Here is an 18,341-nt window from a genome sequence, read left to right on the forward strand (position 1 = left end):
GGAACAACTCTTTCTAGTCTTGAGCTGAGGAACAACTCCAAAAGCTTTGCCAGGGGGAAGCAGCATGTTTGGGAGTGTGGGAAACAGAATTAAAAAAGAGAAAAGCCAAAGGATGACCGAAAGGAAAGGGAGGAGGAAAAGAAAGTCACTTAAAATCCCAGTAAATCATTGACTCTGGGTGTGTCCTTAATTTCACGTCTTGGTGGAAATGAAATAGGTGTTGCAGGGCTCACTCCTCGATGCCAGGGTTTGCACATGAAACAGATTTTCTGTGCTGACAGATGGAAGCACTGATGACGAAGATCTCATTGAGAAGAAGCCATGGTTGAGAAGGGCTGGGGAGAGTATCTGCACGTTATAAAAGTGTGTATCTGTTTAGTGCTGATGATCTGCTATCCTGATTTGAGCAGAAGCCAGTTTTCAGTTTTATTTTAAAAGGCATCCCTTTAAAGCTTTACCATAAGCACTCTCTGTTGAATAGTTCAAGAAATCCAGAGATCTCTCCAGCCGCTCAGACCATGCTTTCATGCCTTCAGAGAAGAGAGAAAAAATATAAAGCTATTTATGCACAGATTGCAAGAGATGTGTTGCTTGGAGACACGTGCAAATATATATCCAACTAGATTTCCAAAGTAGCCGTAGACTTTCCTTCTGCCAGGGGAAGAGAAGGAAAGAAGGAGCAAAGAAATCACATGTAGAGGTAGTAGCACTAGTGTAACCATTCCATGATTATTACATTGCTCTAAAAGACAGAGGCATGTGCCTGGCAGCTCTGCCCAGCTCTTCTCCTCAGTTCCAACCTCCATCACTCTAAAGATTGTCTTGAAGACATGAGCCTAAACCTGGCAGATGCATTCACGTCTTCCTGATCTAGTATTCAGTGCTCCTTGAACATTAGCTGTCCAAAAATAAATCAGAAGTACTCACTACCGCCTGGAAAACCTCTTCATGGACAGCTTGTTGCCATGTTAATGCTGGCTGAGCAATCCATCCAAGCCTGATGTTTCTTCTGGTTATGAAAAAATACAGCTGTTTTATTTTTTTTTTTTTTTTTTTTCCTCAGAGAATTTTCTGGCCTTACATTTAAATAATCTCTCTCCTGTACCTATCTCCTGAGAAGGTGTCTCCTGAAATTTTGTGTTATTGTTGTGTCTTCCATCCACAGCCCACTAGCTGTGCCCGAGCAACACCAACTCTGGTTTGGAATGAAAGAGTAGATTATAGACAAAACCAACTTTCTCCAGCTGAAATATTTTTTAAGGATGAGACCCACTATCTGTAACTTGTGAGCTAGAACAGCCACTAAAGGAGGCAGAGATGGCTCACGGCTTCTCACCATCCCAGGGCCTCTTCATCTCTGCCATGGGAGGCAAATGGGAAACAGGCTGATTTGGAATAGAGATCTAGGAGGAAAACCTCTGAAGAGCTGAGCTTGGTTTTCTTGCTACCTACTGTCACATATGAGGAATGGAGGAGCGGGCAGAGCCAGGAACAGTGGGACCAGGCTCAGCAGCAGTTGGTCCGGCTGTCCAGGGGTTTGACACTGCAAGTCAGTGTTGCCTTTGCTGCTCGAGGCAACCGTCTGCTTGTCAGTGCCCACTCCTGGCCCTCCAGAAGTGAATAGAGGTAGAAAACGAGCATCTAATTTTGGTTGAAAGAAACAAAGTTCTTATGACAAGAGATGGAATGGCCCCAGTAGCAACATAGCCTAATTGCTGTTTTGTTCTTTTAAAACAGGGTGTCCAAAAGGTACTTATGGTTCAAACTGCCAAAAGCCCTGTAAATGCATGAATGGAGGCCACTGCGACCCCGTGTCAGGAACTTGTGATTGCGCGCCTGGTTTCATTGGAGCCGACTGCAGTAAAAGTAAGCCAGCATTCACGTTCTGCTGCTTTCAAAAAACAGCAGAGAGAATAATCTACATAAGAGCCTGTCAGCAGAAAAACAGACAGATCCCAGCTACCTCCTCCTTGAATTGTAAATCAGGATTCCAGCTTTGTAAAAAATCTCTTGCAAAATATTTTTCCTCTCTTCTGCGTGCGTAGAAGCAAGGACACTCATCCCAGGATTACAACCTGCTTGCCCAAATTTATTTCTAGAGCCAGCTCAGCAGGAATTGCCCAAGTTCCTTCTTCCTGTCCAAAATTTCTAGGTTGAGAAATTATCTCAATATTTTGCTTCACACTACGCTGCCATTAGTTTCAATAAATGGGAAAAAGATCAAGTTTTGTCATGGCAAAACTGGTAAAGACTCCATGGCAACCCTACTTTTACTTTTCTATTTCAGAGCTAAAGTGTGGGGCTCAATTTCTGTGCTATTTCCAAAGCTATGATCTCTATGAAGTTCTCTTCAGCTTTTTCACAGCAATGCTTTAATGTTTAGTAGCCTGTAGCTTTGCTTTTCAGCATAGGACAGCATCAATATTAAGGAAGGAAAGATGTCTGTAGCTGATATTTCAGTTGTACACTCACTTTTTTGGTAGGAAACCTATTAAATGTTCCATGTGACACTGTGGATCATATTTATAACTTCAAGTAAAATTTAAGAGGAAGAAGCAATCATGTCTTTGGATGAGTTTTGCTCTCATAGTTGTTGCTTTGAAGCACATTAGCTGAAATAAAAATGAAACCAACTCTACCTGAATGATCCTATGTTAAAAATACGAACTGGCGTTGGATATCTCAGGTGTTTAACAAAAAGCTGTGTTTTCTTCAGCTTGCCCTGAAAACCGATATGGGAAGGACTGCATCCTGTTCTGTGCATGCGGTAAAGGTCATTGTGACCCACGGACTGGCAAGTGTACGTGTCCTCCCGGCCAAATGGGACCCAGCTGTCAGCAAGGTAACAAAGCAGGACCCGAGGTCATCTCGTCAGTCGGGACTTATAACAACCAGCAGATAAAACTCAGCACCAAACATTGTTTATAGCTGTGTTTCCCAACACCTTTGCTTGATAACACTGCAGTTTGCTGTGTTCAGCCCCTGTCCCTCTCTGCTCCATCACCCTGCCTTTGTCCTACCCCCATGTCCTGCCCACATCTCAGGGCTTTGCTCCACCACGCTCGGTGCTGGTGCATGGGCTTCTCCACAAAGCTGCTTTGAGAGACTGCAGTCCAAACAGAATGTAAAGATGGGGCAAAAAGGTAGTTTGTAGCACACAACACGAGCAGTGTGAGGGCGCTGTGGATGGGTGGGGCTACATTTAGAAGCAAATTACTTGAACTGAGAAACTGAAGGGAGAGGATTTGCTGAAGAGGAGGAGTTGAAAGATGGGACCAAAGGAGGAGAACAAGAGGAAGAAATGTGGAGTGAAGCCAAGTGAGGAGATATGGTGAGATAGAGAGTGTTTGACTGAAATTGCTAATAAGAATCACAGAATGGTTTGGGTTGTAAGGGACCTTCAAAGCTCATCCAGCCCAACCCCTGCCATGAGCAGGGACATCTTCACCAGCTCAGGTTGCTCAGAGCTCCATCCAGCCTGGCTTGGGATGTCTCCAGGGATGGGGCATCCATCACTTCTCTGGGCAACCTGTTTTGATGTTTCATAAGTGTGGAATAGGGTCTCCTACAGCCCTTGCGAGACATCAGACACATGGGATACTCCACAGGGAACATGTGTTTTGTACTTATTCCCTGTCACCTTCATCCTTTTTTGGGATGCTAATTCTTTTTTCCAAACTTTGTTAATTCTCTGTAGTGTGTCCCCAGGGACAATATGGCCCCAACTGCCACCTGACATGTACCTGTCAGAACGGTGGTATTTGTGACCACGTGGATGGCAACTGCACTTGCGGGCTCGGCTGGACAGGAAGATCGTGCGAGAAAGGTAATTTTCTGCTTTGATGACAGTGAACGTGTACAGTCAGGCGGGGTTTTGCAGTGTCTACAGACCCACAAAAGGGGACAGTTTTCCTTTAAGTAGACTTTCTCCCAGCTGCATTCACCTCTCTAGCTTCTCTCACACAGAGCTGCCTCTAGTTAGAGCTTTAGGTCTTTTTTCAGACAGTTTGCTCGTGAGTCCTGCTCTCTGACTCTCACAAATTCCTTTTGCACTGACTCTTATTTCTTCTCCTGTCCAATTTTTGTGGTTCATGGGAGGATTATTTTGTATCTTCTTTCATGTCCTCCTCTGAAGTCAGCAGAATCCAGCATTTCCCTCCTGTCTTGTTATTCTCTTCGCTTTGATATTAGACTGCAGTTGGACTTCCCGTGTATTGACTTCCTTGTTAGTACAGTTCTGACAACATCTGTCCAAAGCAATTGAGATTTTCTTGCTATCTCTCCCTTACTTCTCCATGACAGCTCTCCCGTACACAAGACAAAGCACACTTGAACAGAATAAGCTCAGATTTCACTCCAAAAACCTTCCTGCCAGTGCAGAGTAGTTTTTCCACATCTTTTGTTATTTCTGTGTTCCCACTTCTCTCTCCAGATAAAAGATTGTTGTATAGTTATGAACGTAAGTGTTCAGGAAACCATGAGTTTACTGATATGATGTCAAATAAGTAGTTAGCTCTGGGTTCACATTCAAGACAATGTCATTGTTACATCATAACTGCCATAGTGCAATCTCCCCAACACACTCTCAGGCCTTCATTTACAGCCTTTCTGTCCCTAACATCTGTAGAGTATCCACCTCAAACTCCATGTGTATCTTTACCAAGAACTGGTCTTTAAGACGGGAATGTCCCTATATAAAAATGTCCCTATATAAAAGTAATACTTTTTAGCAGAATTCTGTGCAATTCTTTCACTTTGCACCTGACTCAGAGACCTGCTTCATATATACACGTGTGCAGAGAAGGAACAGGGAGAAAAGGAAAGAAGGTGACTACACGGAGCCACTCACGACAGGAACATCACTGTGGGCACTAAAACACCCCCACTAAAAAAAGTACAGTTTACCAATAACTGGCTACCTTCATGTTGCATATGCCACCTGTATTCATCTCTATTTGTCTGTTCCTTGAAACCTTTATGACCATCCATAGGGTGCATTTAGATTGCAAAGTCCCAGTAGGGTCATGGAGGTGTCACCACGTGGAGTGAATGTAGTGGGTGTATCTTGCAGACATGCTTAGATAAAACATCTCTGGTGTCAAGCATGTGGGCAGACACAGACACACATTGCATAAAGGACTGTGTGTTATATCACTAGAAAGAGTTTCACTGTTTATCTTCCAACAGAGATAGCCAAGTTATTGGAAATTGAAGCCTTGATTTCCTCAGCAAGTGTGGCTTTGAGTGTGTTTTGACTAGAAATCAAAGGCAGCTAATCAGGCACCCTTTGTCTAGTGATTAGATATGATGTTCTTGAAAGGTCTTGTCTGACATTTGCAGAGTTATGAATTTGATTATTTGGACAGCCATGAGCATTTGAGTTGGTCTGCCCAGATTCAAATTATCACAGCAGTGGGAAGTTAACTTATGCAGAAATGGTGTCCAGGTTAATTATACTGGCACCGTCACTTTTGCATGACTTGACTTTCAGTAATTTGAGATGTGTTTAGTTCTGTAAAAGCAGATATCTCATTATACATGGAAAGTCTGTTGCTATGTGTGAAAGAGATCCTCCTGGTTTTATTAGGAATTGGAATAGTGTGAACTCCAATGATAACACAGAGTAGGAAAAGCTTTGTGTTTTCTTTCACACTTTCTAAGTGACTAAAAGAAAATATTTCTGTAGATATAGGAAAAAAATTATACTATTGACTGTGTGGCTTTGCAACACATGGTACGAGTTCAACATTGACTATATGTCGAGACAAATTTTAAAAGGTAGACTATACAAGGAAATTTCTGTTTGAACATCTATGTAATACAAAAGATTTCTCATTGAAGTATGTAAGTACATCATAGTCGTGCGGAAATGCTGTGTCTTCATAACAAACGCTCTCAAGCTATGGTACGAGCATCACATCTCAGCTGTACAAGCTATCACACAAGAGCTTTTCTGGGTGAAGACATTGATGATTTTTTTTCCTGTTTGTGTGTTTTTCTGCCCGTGTGGTGCCAGCAGAATGTCTCCCGGGGAAGTACGGCTCGGGCTGCGCCTTGGACTGCTCGTGCCAGCACAACGGCACCTGCGACCGGTTCACGGGCTGCTGCCGCTGCCCCGAGGGCTTCTACGGCCACTCCTGCCAGCACCGTGAGTGCAGACACCCTGGGTGCGGGTTTTCTGACACCGAGGGGACGTGGGGCTTCAGAGCATCATGTAAACACCTCACCAGAGCACTTAAAATGTTCAGGGTGTTGCAGGTCACCCAGCTGCTTCCAGATCTAACTCCCTACCTCTAATGTTAATACAAGTTTAAAAATGTGTGGCACTATTAGAGTTAGCGGTAAATATACTTTTATTGACTCCCAGGGAACGTAGCTGAGAATACAGAGGATCTTAAAGAGGTGCATGTTTTTTTTCATAAACCTCCCTCATTTTATACTTTCATTTTTCAGGGTGTCCCCTTGGATTCTATGGGCTAAGCTGTCTTCATGCCTGTGCCTGTAAAAATGGAGCAAGCTGTGATGCAGTGACAGGGCAGTGCATTTGTCCTTTGGGTTACCAAGGTGTCTACTGTGAGAAAGGTACTAGTACCCCTCTAATGTAAAAGAGAAAAACCAACAAAACCAAAATAGAGCTCAAAAAACCCCATGTCATTAGTCAAATCTTTGTTGAGATCCACTTCTTCCATATTTTGAGCTTTACGAATATCCTGAAACACTGGATTTGGGATTTGTTTACCTTTTATATAGCTGGGTGTTCTCATTTCCTTAAAAATTAAATAATCTGGTTCCGATTAATATGTTGAAAGTCCTGGTCTCTGTGATGTCTTGCAGCAATGAGTTCCACATGTTGTTTATTAAAAATAAGTTCTTTTTACTGATTTTTAAATTTGCTTCTAAAACTCCAAATAAGATTATTAAATAGGTGCACGTCAAACCTGTCGAGTGTTACGGAATGGCCTTCTAGAGAGTTCCTAATTAAAAATGAAAATAAGTGCCAGTTATATTTCTGGGACAGATTTACAGATACCTTTGATAGGTTAGATTAGACGAACCCAACACAAGGAGAGTTTGTATAAATATTATGCCTACTCCACTAAGTTCGATTCTTCATTAAACTTGGCATTTACATTAGCTTCAGTGGAGAGTTTATGAGCTTTCCTCTGAGGCATCCTGGAAAAATCTGGTGATTCAAACGTGCATCTAAAAGAACGTTCTTGCTGTCAGGCTGCGACGGGGGCTGGTTTGGAGAGAGGTGCCAACATCGATGTGACTGCGGAGGAGCTCCTTGTGATCCAGAGACTGGGAAGTGCCTGTGTCCACCTGGGAAGACTGGAGACAAATGTGACATTGGTAAGGATAATCGTTTCTAAGGTCTGGACTATATATAGTTAAGCCAATACCGTCTGTTGGTCTAAGTGTAACTGTGAAAGGATGTTTGCTGGTATTCAAGAGCACATTGTTTGTAGCAAATTACTCTTAGGGGTCATCAACACCTTCATCATCAGGTTGTACCTCTTGATTTAATCAATATTTACTTTGATACACTGATAGGAAAACTAGTTATGGGTCAGCTGGAATATGTCATTTGCCTTGAGTTTTGGAGAACACACGCAGGGAAGAATTTACCAGGAAGCCCACAGCTTTGCAGATGGAGTGGGGAAGACTCCCGAGGGTACAAATGGGCCTGAATGGATCCGATTGCCGTGTATTTTGTCACACAGACATTTGTGACCCTTTTCAGACCAATGAAAAAGTGTGCCCAGCTCCATGTTTATTTCCCTGGCAGGATCCTTGCAGATTAGGATCACAGAGCTGCGGCGGCTCTGCCTGTTTCTGGAGTTCAGCAGTAGTTCAGGAACATTTAAGCCAAATAAAATCCCTCATTTGCAGCACGGGCACTTGAGCTGTGCGGCTGTGAAATGGTTGGCCCACAAGAGCAGAATTATTTTGTAACAAGGGTATAAAAATAGGTGAGAAAATTCTCCTGTAGGGTAATTTAATCCCACCGCTGTGCCCTGATGAGATGGCTGCAGGTTTGAGAGGCAGCAATGGCAGACCAGATTCTTGAACCGGACTCTGATCACAGTTATGATGGAGTAAATTTAGGGTAATCACTGGAGTAAAGGGAATTGCAGTGGTTTAAACAAGTGGAAGAAGAGATTTGTGATCCTAATGCTATGGCAAACAAGATAAAAGGTGTGAACATCCATGTGCTGCTATTGGAGGTTCACACCAGGAACCATAATCCTCCTGAGCCCCTGAATCACAGTGGGGGAATATTATTTCTCCTTTTGTTCTGGGATAGGGCAGGAAATGGCTTTAAACAGCCTTTTATTAATGCAAAGTAATTGCTGGGAGCTTAAGTGTTAGTGCGACCTGCAAAACTAAAATGGAAAATGATTTGCTTCCCTGTCCGTGCTGTCCTGTGGCCAGAAACCGAAGCCACCCAGCCTGCAGGGCTGGTCCCATGGGGCCATCGGCCACCCCCACGCGCCGCTGGCAGCCAGGGCCCTTTCCAAGGAAATTTTAGGCAGAAGTGGAACGCAAGGGGGAAGCTCAGCACCAAAAATGTGAACTGAGGTTTCGCTTCTTGCAAAACTCTAGGAGTCATTTTTGTTTTTCTTAAATCAGCTCGGGTAGCCCCCGTCCATGAAAAGCTGTTATGGGGTAGGTTTTATTTGCATTTTTATTTTCAATTAGGCTCAGTTCATCTGTGATATAACTGTGAGCAGCTGCGACTGTGCAGCAGCCATAAAGATAAAAGGCCTGATTTTAATTTGAACTCTGGTAAAGCACCCATTAAACAGGCAAAATGTTAATTAAAAAAAAAAAAAAAAGAGAGTGAATATAACAGATTTTATGGGCGCTCTTTTTCTGTAGTAAATTAACATTGCAGACCTTCAAACAGATGTCTTAAATACACATTGTTATTAACATGAAAATGTGGTATTACATAAATTAAAATCAGGTCCAGAGGTGTTTGAGGAGACCTTTTCTCATAACATTTCCTAATTGAAAAGGCCAAGCTCTGAGCGCACGGGGAGGGTTCTCCCACGTGTTGGGGCCGCAGCTGATGTTGGGCTCAGCAGCTCTTTTATTTACCTAATGGTGCTCGTGTGAGAAAGCAAGCGCCTCCATTATTTACAGAGTTTTCTAGCGAGGTGACGGAGAGAGGGCTATTGTTTACTGTGCGTTTAGCACCCTGCCTTGAGACCTGCTGCTCACTTTTCCTTCATGCCTTTACTCTGACTGCATAAAAAAAAAATTGCAATAAGGATTTATCAGCCTAGGTATGAAATGTAGTTGTATTTGGAAGTGAGACATTTTGTGAGTTTAATTTGCCAGGATTGTGCAATTGGAGTAAGTCATAAGAGTGTATATAAAATGGATTAATTTTCAATGAAGGTGAAGGCTCTTTGACGCACAGAGCAGTGCAGTGGAGAGCTGCCGGAGATAGTGTGGATCCAGGATGCTGACAGGAACTTTCCTGCGCAAATCCCAAAATCTTCTCTTTTGGGCTTTCAACCCCTGATATTACACCAGACATGATTTCCATTCTGGGAACTCTTTTAGGACAGCTGGGCTACAGTTTGGCCAGACCGTGCGGTAGATAGAACTTCAAGATTGCAAGGGATTCCAAAATGTCATGTTTTAATGTGAACAGATGTAGGTGTCGAAGCAGCTTCCTGATGCCAGAGAACAGGGAGACTGTGAGGGAGCGTTCAGCTTCATCTAAATGCTTCTGTCCTTCCAGAATGCAGGTCGGACCGGTATGGCCCTGACTGCTCCCTGCAATGCCAGTGTGCCAGCAAATCCCAGTGCAATCCCTACAACGGGAACTGCGTCTGTCCAGCCACGTGGATGGGGCCAACCTGCAGAGAAGGTAACGCCAGCTGGAGATGCGCAGGTTTTCTTAGTAGAAGGAATCATGCATGGAACCAAGGTTCCATCTAAACACGAGGAAAAACTTCTTTACTTGGAGGGTGACAGCACTGGAACAGGCTGCTCAGAGAGGTTGTGGAGTCTCCTTCTCTGGAGACATTCAAGACCTGCTGGACACATTCTTGTGCAATCTATACCAGGTGTACCTGCTTTAGCAGGTGGGTTGGACTAGATGATCTCCAGAGGCCCCTTCCAACCTCAACCATTCTGTGATTCTGTGAAGTTCTTCTGCATGTCCATCTGGTGAAAATCTCAGAGCCTGTGATAGCAACAGCTTTGCTTGAAACAGTTGTGTTGGTGTGTGCTGACCTCCCAAGGGTCCAGGTGCCTGATGGTGCAAATGTCAGGGGACACTGCAAAGGCCAGGAGTCTTTCCATATGGTTGGGAGGTCTTGGCCAAGCTGAACTGACTCAGTACAGTGATTTCCTTCAGAGCAGGCTGTGGAGATCTCACACAGCTCAAGGATTCCCATGGCTTTCTCCAGCACAGCTGTGCTGGAGAGCTGTGCGCTCTTCTAAGCCTGCCATTGTGGAATGTTGCCCTGAAAGAGTTGATATCCACAGCCTCTGTTAGACAAATAAAGAGGTTTACTTGCTGTGCATGTGATCACATTTGCTTACTTTTTGTAGAAGTGTCAGGTTTTGAAGAGCATGGTGACATGCAAGAAGCCAGATAAGTAGATAAAATATTGGAAAATACATTTGGATTGATCTGTGAGGGTACTAAAGAGCTCGTTGCACTATCACAAAAGGGGCTTGGGTTTGTTGCTTTTTTTTAGTTTAGACAATTTCTTAATGAGATGTAGCAACGAGTGACAGTTTCGTCCCACTTGAAGTCTAATCACAACTGGCTTGATGGTCAGATCATACAATTCTGCATTCAGTTTAGGAAATGCCTTCCATTTGAGAGATGTTTTATTGTTCTGCCTGCTCTCTGCCTCTGTGAGGAAGCCAGTGCAACTCAGTCCTCTACCTTATTTTTACTCAATTATTTAAGTGTAAATTGTATGATCTATATAATATTTCAGTATTATGCTATATAGACCTGAAACTGTGTTTCTACTTAATTCTCTAGGTGGCCCTCCAAAGCTTCCTTTTTATGAAGAACAAACCCAAGAAAGAGAGAATATTTCTCCAAGAGCTCTACAACAGTAACATTTGGACTAATAAATGAACTGTTTTATATGCACAGACGGTATTTGAATTTGGATATGAAAACAGTTATTCAATTCAGCTTGAATTGTACTGAAGTATTCACACTTCTTATGGAAGACTACAGAGGCCATTTAGTAGCTGGATCCTTTTAAAAAGTTGAATCTGTTTCATGTATTTATTCCTAACCTCTTACCCCTCTAGTAATCTGCTCGGGACATTCTTTCTGATATATAATATTATTAATTGTTTGAAAGCTTGGACATGTATTTAGCAAAACCAGCTCCAAAGAGCAGCAGGATAAGAAGTAAGTAACATATCAACTTGCTCTGAGCCACACCACTTATAAGTGACTTTTGAAACCCGCTTGACAGCCAGCATGAAGTTCAATGAGAGTTTCAAGGATTATGAAGCCGGTATGGATCCACTGCAAAATCACATTGCACAAAAATTAGTGACATTCACCAAATTAATTCCTCTTTGGGTGTTCTAGAAAAGCATCCAATCTGATTTTAAACTTGCACCTGAAGAAGAATCTACCACAGTCCTCAATAAGTTGTTGATAATTTAAGAGTATGTACCACATTTCTAGTGTGGATTGATTGATCAGAAGGTCTCCATCTATATGTTGTTACATCTGAGTCCCTTCCAAGGAGCAGCATGTCATCTGACAGGCTCTTTGGCTTTCTGCATTCTCCCATCCTGTCAGTTGAATTCTTCAGTGGTTTGTCAAGTCAAACTGTGCAACAGTTCTTGTGAAACGGTACCTTCTAACACAGAAGAGTTTTCTCTTGGATAGAGAAAGCAGATAGTAAGCAAAGCTGGATGCTTAAAGATAATGTCTGTGTTCTTTATGTAAGAGATACAATGTGCCTTTACTGCACAATAGTGTGTCTAAGCTTCAAAAAGTCCTGACACCATTCAACAGCTGCTGTTGGTCACTTAATAGAACAAAGATATTTTGGTGCTATTTTGCCTGTTTAGACAGGTTGTTCTTAAATATAGGACTCAATCACTATAAAGAAATACTCTTCTCTATTTTAATATTCTGAATTAACCGAACTAAAAGATTTCAAGAGTGCCTCTTTATACCTCTCTTTAGGTTAGGAGTTACAAAACCTGTGTAGTAACCTCTTGAGTCTGACTATATCAAAAGTGCACTTATTAAAGGACAGCAGGACCATGGATCAGTAAACATGGTCATACAGGCAGTTCCAGGTCTTGTGTTCACGCTGCCATTCACACACCATAACAGATTACAACTCTGCAAGAGAAGATTTTTCTCACAGAAGAGACAATGTGACAATAATTGGTGCTAACTTGTGATTTGCAAAGATGTTGTTTGTTGTTACGGTTGGCTAATGAGTAGAGGAAGCACCAGTTCTACCCCTGGTGACAGCTGGGGTCAGTAACTGTCCAGTAAAAGTGCCACTTGCTCACCCGGGAGTTTAGTTCGAACTGTGATCTATTGGAAGTAATACAAGTTTGATAGGTATTTTTCAAGCTTCATGGAAGTCTTATTGTTGATATTTGTCACTTTGTAGGTATTGATAATCATCCTAACCACAGTGAAGACATCGGTGAATTTGTCAAAATTAATTAACCAACTGTGCTTTTAGCCAGAAAATCAAAGGCGCTGGTGCTGATCTCTTGTAATTTCTTCTTTCGAGCTCTGTGAATGTCGCTGGAAAGTTTACTTGATGTAAATGTGACAAAATTGTTGTCCCCAAGCTAGTCGGACATGTGTGGCTGTCAGCAGTGCTCTACTGCCAGCTGTGACATTCTAAATGCTCTTTTGGGGATGTACTGGCCTGGGTCTGAGCCTACAATTATGTGAATTTGGGGCAATTTCAGTGAACTGAAACTGATAAGGTAAATCTTGTGTGAGACAATTAGACGTAATCTTAGCAACTGCTGGAGAAGAACGACCCAGGTTAAGCAGTTGAAATATTTTGATCTTAATTACGTATTTGCTGCCGAGCCAAACTACAGTAGTGATACAAACATTGCATGATATTCAAGATTTTTCATAGAATCGTAGGGAAAATGGCCCATGTCTGATATGGTTACTCAGCAGCTAATGCATTAAACCCAAGAAATTACATTTTGCTGTTTGACAGCAGTTTATAAAATGTACTGTTTTTTTTCTTATCTATGTATACTGATATGTGATTAGAGCAGCTAATCGAAGGGGAAACGTTTCTCAAGCCATATTATTTACACCTGTGTATACTTGTTTACATTTTCTGCAGTACCTTAATAATAGAATTGTAAATATGTAGTATACATGAAATAAAAGATTTTTGTATGAAGTATTTTTAAAGAATGTCACAATTTTAGGTACATGGTGAAACACATGTTTTAAGTGACTGATACTGAGCCTGTGCCAATGAATTAGAGGCCCGAGCAGATCTGCCTGGGAAATAGTTCAGCAAAATTTATTTAAAATCAGAAAATGCCAATTCATACAAAACTATTCACATGCAAAAGTGTTTTTTTATTCATTCCTTCTTCAGAATACTCCTTAGCTTCTTTATGTTATTGCCTTGGGGAAAGAAGTTCACTTCACTGCCATTAAACAGGTCATTCTCATTTGGGGCTTAATATTAAAAGGTTACTGTTGATGGGGTAGTTTTGAATGTCTTTTCTTGCTTCTCCATTTGTGAAGGTTTTCATTTTTTTCACAAGGCAGCAAAAATGTTTACAGGATGTTGTTTTCTAGAAAAAGAGCCCAAACTTTACATCATTAGCTATTAATGAAGTTTACTTGCTTGTGATGTCATTAATATGTTTTGTTGCTCTCCTTATAGCAGATTAACAAATTTACCTAATTCTGTGCCTACAAAATAGTCTTTGTTAGGCAGCACGTACTTTTGAATGGAAAAGCTACTAAATTAGCTTTTCCATAGCTTCATTTTGCAGCAAGTGATTTTAATTACTAATAAAATAATATAATTATTTTTATTTGCTTCATCAGATTCCAGTGAAAAAAATGTCAGGCTGATACTGTCTTGAGCACAGCACTGGAGCTTGTTGAAAACAAAAGTGAAAACTTGAGTGGAAATGGTTTTTATATTTAAATTTATGTCCATCTTCCACTTGGTAAATGCCTTTCTTGGCTCTCCATTTCCCAGAGGGCTGAAGTTAATTATGCTTTCTTGAAAGGGGCGCTGTGTGTATTCCACTGTAACACACTTGCATTCACAGATAACTCCTTTCTGAAAGACATTTAAATGGTCTTGACCATGCAGTTTCTGTGCCAAGTCCCACTCTCTTACCTTGTTGTGTATTCCAGATAAGTTCAGTTTGAGAAGAGTGGAAATGAGTTGAGTGTAACTCAGTGGGTCCTGCAGAATCTTACTCAATGTGAATTCATGAAACCAGAACAACATGTTTTAAGTTAAACTTCAGTATTTATAACACTATCCTCACAGGAAAACAATCAGAATTTTAAAAATTCCCCGCTTCTCCTGCCAAAAATTATTATTCTACTTTCATCCTTTTTATGTTGAAGAACTGTAGCTATTAAAGTTTGCCCAGATTTCTTGCCAACCATATTATTTTGATTGGCTGCAGATTTCTGTTTGTGTAAGTAATAACCATCTTAGCATCAGGAGTTGCCAACGGGACAAACATGGAAATTATACCTTTGTGTCCTTCCCAGAAGAGCCAAAGACACATTTTGGAGCCATCATGGCTTCATACTATTGATCTAACAGTGATAAATAATGTTTCTGGTAGAGCTCAGCTTCTTACCAGAGCAGAGAAAAGCTTAGGAAGGGTCCTTGAGAGAACTGGTGGACTAAGAAACCTCCATCCTTCTATCCCTATGTTAATTTTTTATATAAACTTTGTCCACAAACCTTCTCAGACCCCAGTTTTGAAGGACGTTTCCTGTCCATTGACCTGGGGTTGACTGCAGCACCTCCATGCACAAGCTGCAACTGTGCCCGGTAATTCTTTTGCAGGGTCAAAGCTTTAAATTCTAACACAGTGTAAAGCAATTTCCAGTGGTAAACAATGAATCTTGAACCTGTAGAGCATAAATTGTTTATTCTGTTCTTTTTATTGCTTTTAATAAGCTCTTGCATAGCAATATTATTTCTTTGTGAATTTATAGCCCCCCCCCCCCCCTTTCAAAGAATATGTGGGATGTATCTCAAAACTGTACTGTACTTTCTGTTGTACACCTATCCTAGTGAAAGGATGCTGATTTTTTTATATATATATATAAACATGCCATTAAAACTTATTCTTGTTTTCTCCTTATTGATAGTCTTAAAGCAACAGGCTTATGTTATGGCTGAAATTTTACTCTGTTAAACTAATTCACATTCAGAACAAACACATTGAAATCACACCTGCTTTTAGTAGTTTGTATAGAATAAATAATGGCCTATGCATAAATGGGTTTATATATGATCCCAGACCAGAGCAACTTGTCCAGTGACCGAGCCTGATAAATAGAGGTTTCTGGCACACAGACTCTAGAGCATTACAAATATTCAAAACACAGCATAAATCTTCCTGGAAGGGGATGGTTATGAAGTGTAACATTTCTGGAAGACTTGGGCAAGAAAGCACTTTGAAGGCATTTGAAACCGCACACCTGCGGGCTTCCATCATCCCTCCTGGACACTTCCCAGAGCCTAATATTGAACAAATCACCCGGTTCACCTTCAGGGTATTGTCTTCTCACGTTGGCAGGAGCTAAAGGAACACATGTGCCTGTTTAATGCCAAATAATGCAATAAGTATATGCTGGTTAATTGGAAGTAGCATGCTAAATTGAATTCAAAATGTGTAACAAAGAGGGGGCAGTATATCAAGCTGTCAGAGAACAAGTGGGCAGATATGGCTAGCTGGCTTCTGGGAGAACAGCTCTACAGGCTTGGGCTTATATTTTAGAGAAAATGTTTTAAATTGAGCTCCGTAGTGCTGCAGAACTTTGTCATATGTGATTTACTTCATTTTTCATACAGTCGTCAACAAGGAGTAGAATAATGATGTTCATTTGGTTTGTCATCTTTTTAACATATGTTCTAAAGATAGCTTTGTAATCATTGCAACTTATCCGATAATTCCTTTATTAGAAGCAATATTTAGACTATTCAAAGAAATTGTTGATATTATCGCACTAACCTTTCAGTCCCAGTGATTGCTGGTCAGAGCTAATCAAAAAGTAGACATAGTAGTTTAATATTCTCAACCTGTACAGAGTTAGCATTGGTCTATGCCTTAAACCTTTCAAAAAGCCATTTCTTTGCAGCACTTGAAATGTTCGCTTATGTCTGTAGTAGATATATGACACCAGAATAAGAGTGATCCAGAAAACACTGCTCTGTGGTATGGTCCCTTTAGCATCTTCAGACACTATTAAACTGATCTGTAGCCAGAACTGCTTATATCTTATTTTACTCAGCACTAAAAGTTCACAGGGCGATAACAGAGTATTCTGTATGCACACAGTAAAAAAGAAAAAATAACTGTCCAAAGCCCATAAATGATTTAAAAATGACTTAAAAGTGTGTGATATCACGCTACTTTGTTGATTCCTTCAAGTATGGTAGTTAAAAAATACAGCGCAGTTGTGTTGTTTTATATATGAATAAAGATGTCAGCAAGTAGTCATCTAGCTGTCCATGCCATTTGGCAGTATCTAGCTTCCTTTTCAGTAATAGCCCAATAAATCTTTATCTTTTAGTAAGCTGATGACAGGGAAACATCTTGAGAAGCTGCATGTGGTGTAGATATTATTGTTAATGTTTAAAATGTTTCATGCCACCATCTACTGGGTTTTTTTTCCAGTCCAGATGTAACATCTTGGCTTAAGGCATGTGTTCATGTCTCCCTCTAGTGACTCCAGGGGCCTAATGATGATTAAACCAATTACTTATTGTAAGATCTGTGATTTCTTGGTGTAAGAGATCAAAGAGTTAGGTTTGCTGCTCTTGCCTAGTTAATTAATACAGTAAAGTATGACCTACTAGCATCAGTCATAGACGATTGCCCACCTGAGCAAAGGCTGCACAAACAAGGTGATGGTCCTGCCCTGAGACCACCATGTTTGTCCACAGCAGCTGAGATCCATCTCTGCTCTGGTGGTTTTAGTGCTTGCACAGACCTCTTAGCAAAAGTGATACAAAATTCACAAATTTCTTAATTACAGAAGTGTTTCATATTGGTGTTTTCTTTCCACCCACAAGCCCTTCTCAGTTCATCCAGAAACATGAAGGCAACCTATTGTGATATTCAAGGGTTGTCTCGTCTCTGGCCCCTGTTCTGAAGATACCATAGAGACTTTCCAGCATGGGAGCACCAGAGTTAATCAAACGCACTTCTCCTGGTTAAGTGGAGCCATATTTGGGGTGGAAATGCTTCATGTTCTCACTGAGTCCGCCCTCTTGTTCCGGTTCTCATTAACAAGAAACTGGCCTGTCATTTCTTTGTTATTCTGTAAGTTTTAGCGTGCTATAAATTACTTACAAAGTGACTTAATGAACATTCTCTGGTTTTCGCAGCTGGAGTTTTTTTTCGATCAGAAGTCCAGTTTTAAATGATTTATATGTCCTGTAAGCTACGCAGTGGGATTCCTTGCTGTATGTCAGCAGCAAAGAATAAGATTGGTGCGAGCAGAGGCTGGGGGGGTAATTCCTCCCTGTCGGTTTGCTTTTTTTTTCCTTTGTATTTGACATTTATGTTCTGGTAGCTGTTGTGGATCTTGGCCTTGCACTACTAGGCATATGAGAAGGCTGCTCTTAGTTATTACTTTAACCTTAAGGGTATATGTGAAGTACAGAATAGCAAGCGGAATAACATCATGTTAAATATGGGCTGTATTCCTGGGTAATGAGGGATGGGAGTGGTGTGGGAGCAGCCTCACAACAAACCTCTCGAGCCAGGGCATCTTTTGCAGAACCCTACTCCAGCCTCTAAAAGCAAGAGGTTTTGAATGGATACCTTGAAGGACTATTAGAGCTGTTCACAGTCACATTTAACATGTTACAATTTTTACAAGGACTAGTGAATTTGATCAGAAAATAGTTATTTTTGGCTGCCAATGTGGCAAAACCACTTAAAATACAAACTCAAGAATGTGTTGAAAAGAGATGGTTTGCCAGAGCAGCTATTGTTGTAGCAAAGTCTCCCCTCTGAATCTTCTCTTTAAATTATGTTACTTAAAAAGTTAAGGTGGAAGTCAAATGCTTGGAAAGCATTTACACCTTTGAAGAGTGTTGACGGGG

The 18,341-nt window shown here is 41.2% G+C and overlaps 1 protein-coding gene across 1 annotated transcript in view; it reads left to right on the top strand.

The window, feature by feature from the left end:
* LOC309440970 (uncharacterized protein) overlaps nt 1-15,332 on the top strand; it is a gene marked incomplete at its 5' end in the record, with an annotated part of 198,039 nt that extends 182,707 nt beyond the window's left edge. Inside the window, 8 exons of the mRNA XM_082055281.1 lie at nt 1,738-1,866; nt 2,717-2,842; nt 3,698-3,826; nt 6,020-6,148; nt 6,454-6,582; nt 7,228-7,353; nt 9,758-9,886; nt 11,021-15,332. Coding sequence (XP_081911407.1) covers nt 1,738-1,866; nt 2,717-2,842; nt 3,698-3,826; nt 6,020-6,148; nt 6,454-6,582; nt 7,228-7,353; nt 9,758-9,886; nt 11,021-11,100 — 977 coding nt within the window. The 3' untranslated portion in view covers nt 11,101-15,332. The remainder of the gene's footprint in view (nt 1-1,737; nt 1,867-2,716; nt 2,843-3,697; nt 3,827-6,019; nt 6,149-6,453; nt 6,583-7,227; nt 7,354-9,757; nt 9,887-11,020) is intronic.
* Between the last annotated feature and the right edge of the window lie 3,009 nt (nt 15,333-18,341).

This window comes from Streptopelia decaocto (assembly GCF_964273445.1).
Source record: "Streptopelia decaocto genome assembly, chromosome: 6".
NCBI lineage: Eukaryota > Metazoa > Chordata > Aves > Columbiformes > Columbidae > Streptopelia > Streptopelia decaocto.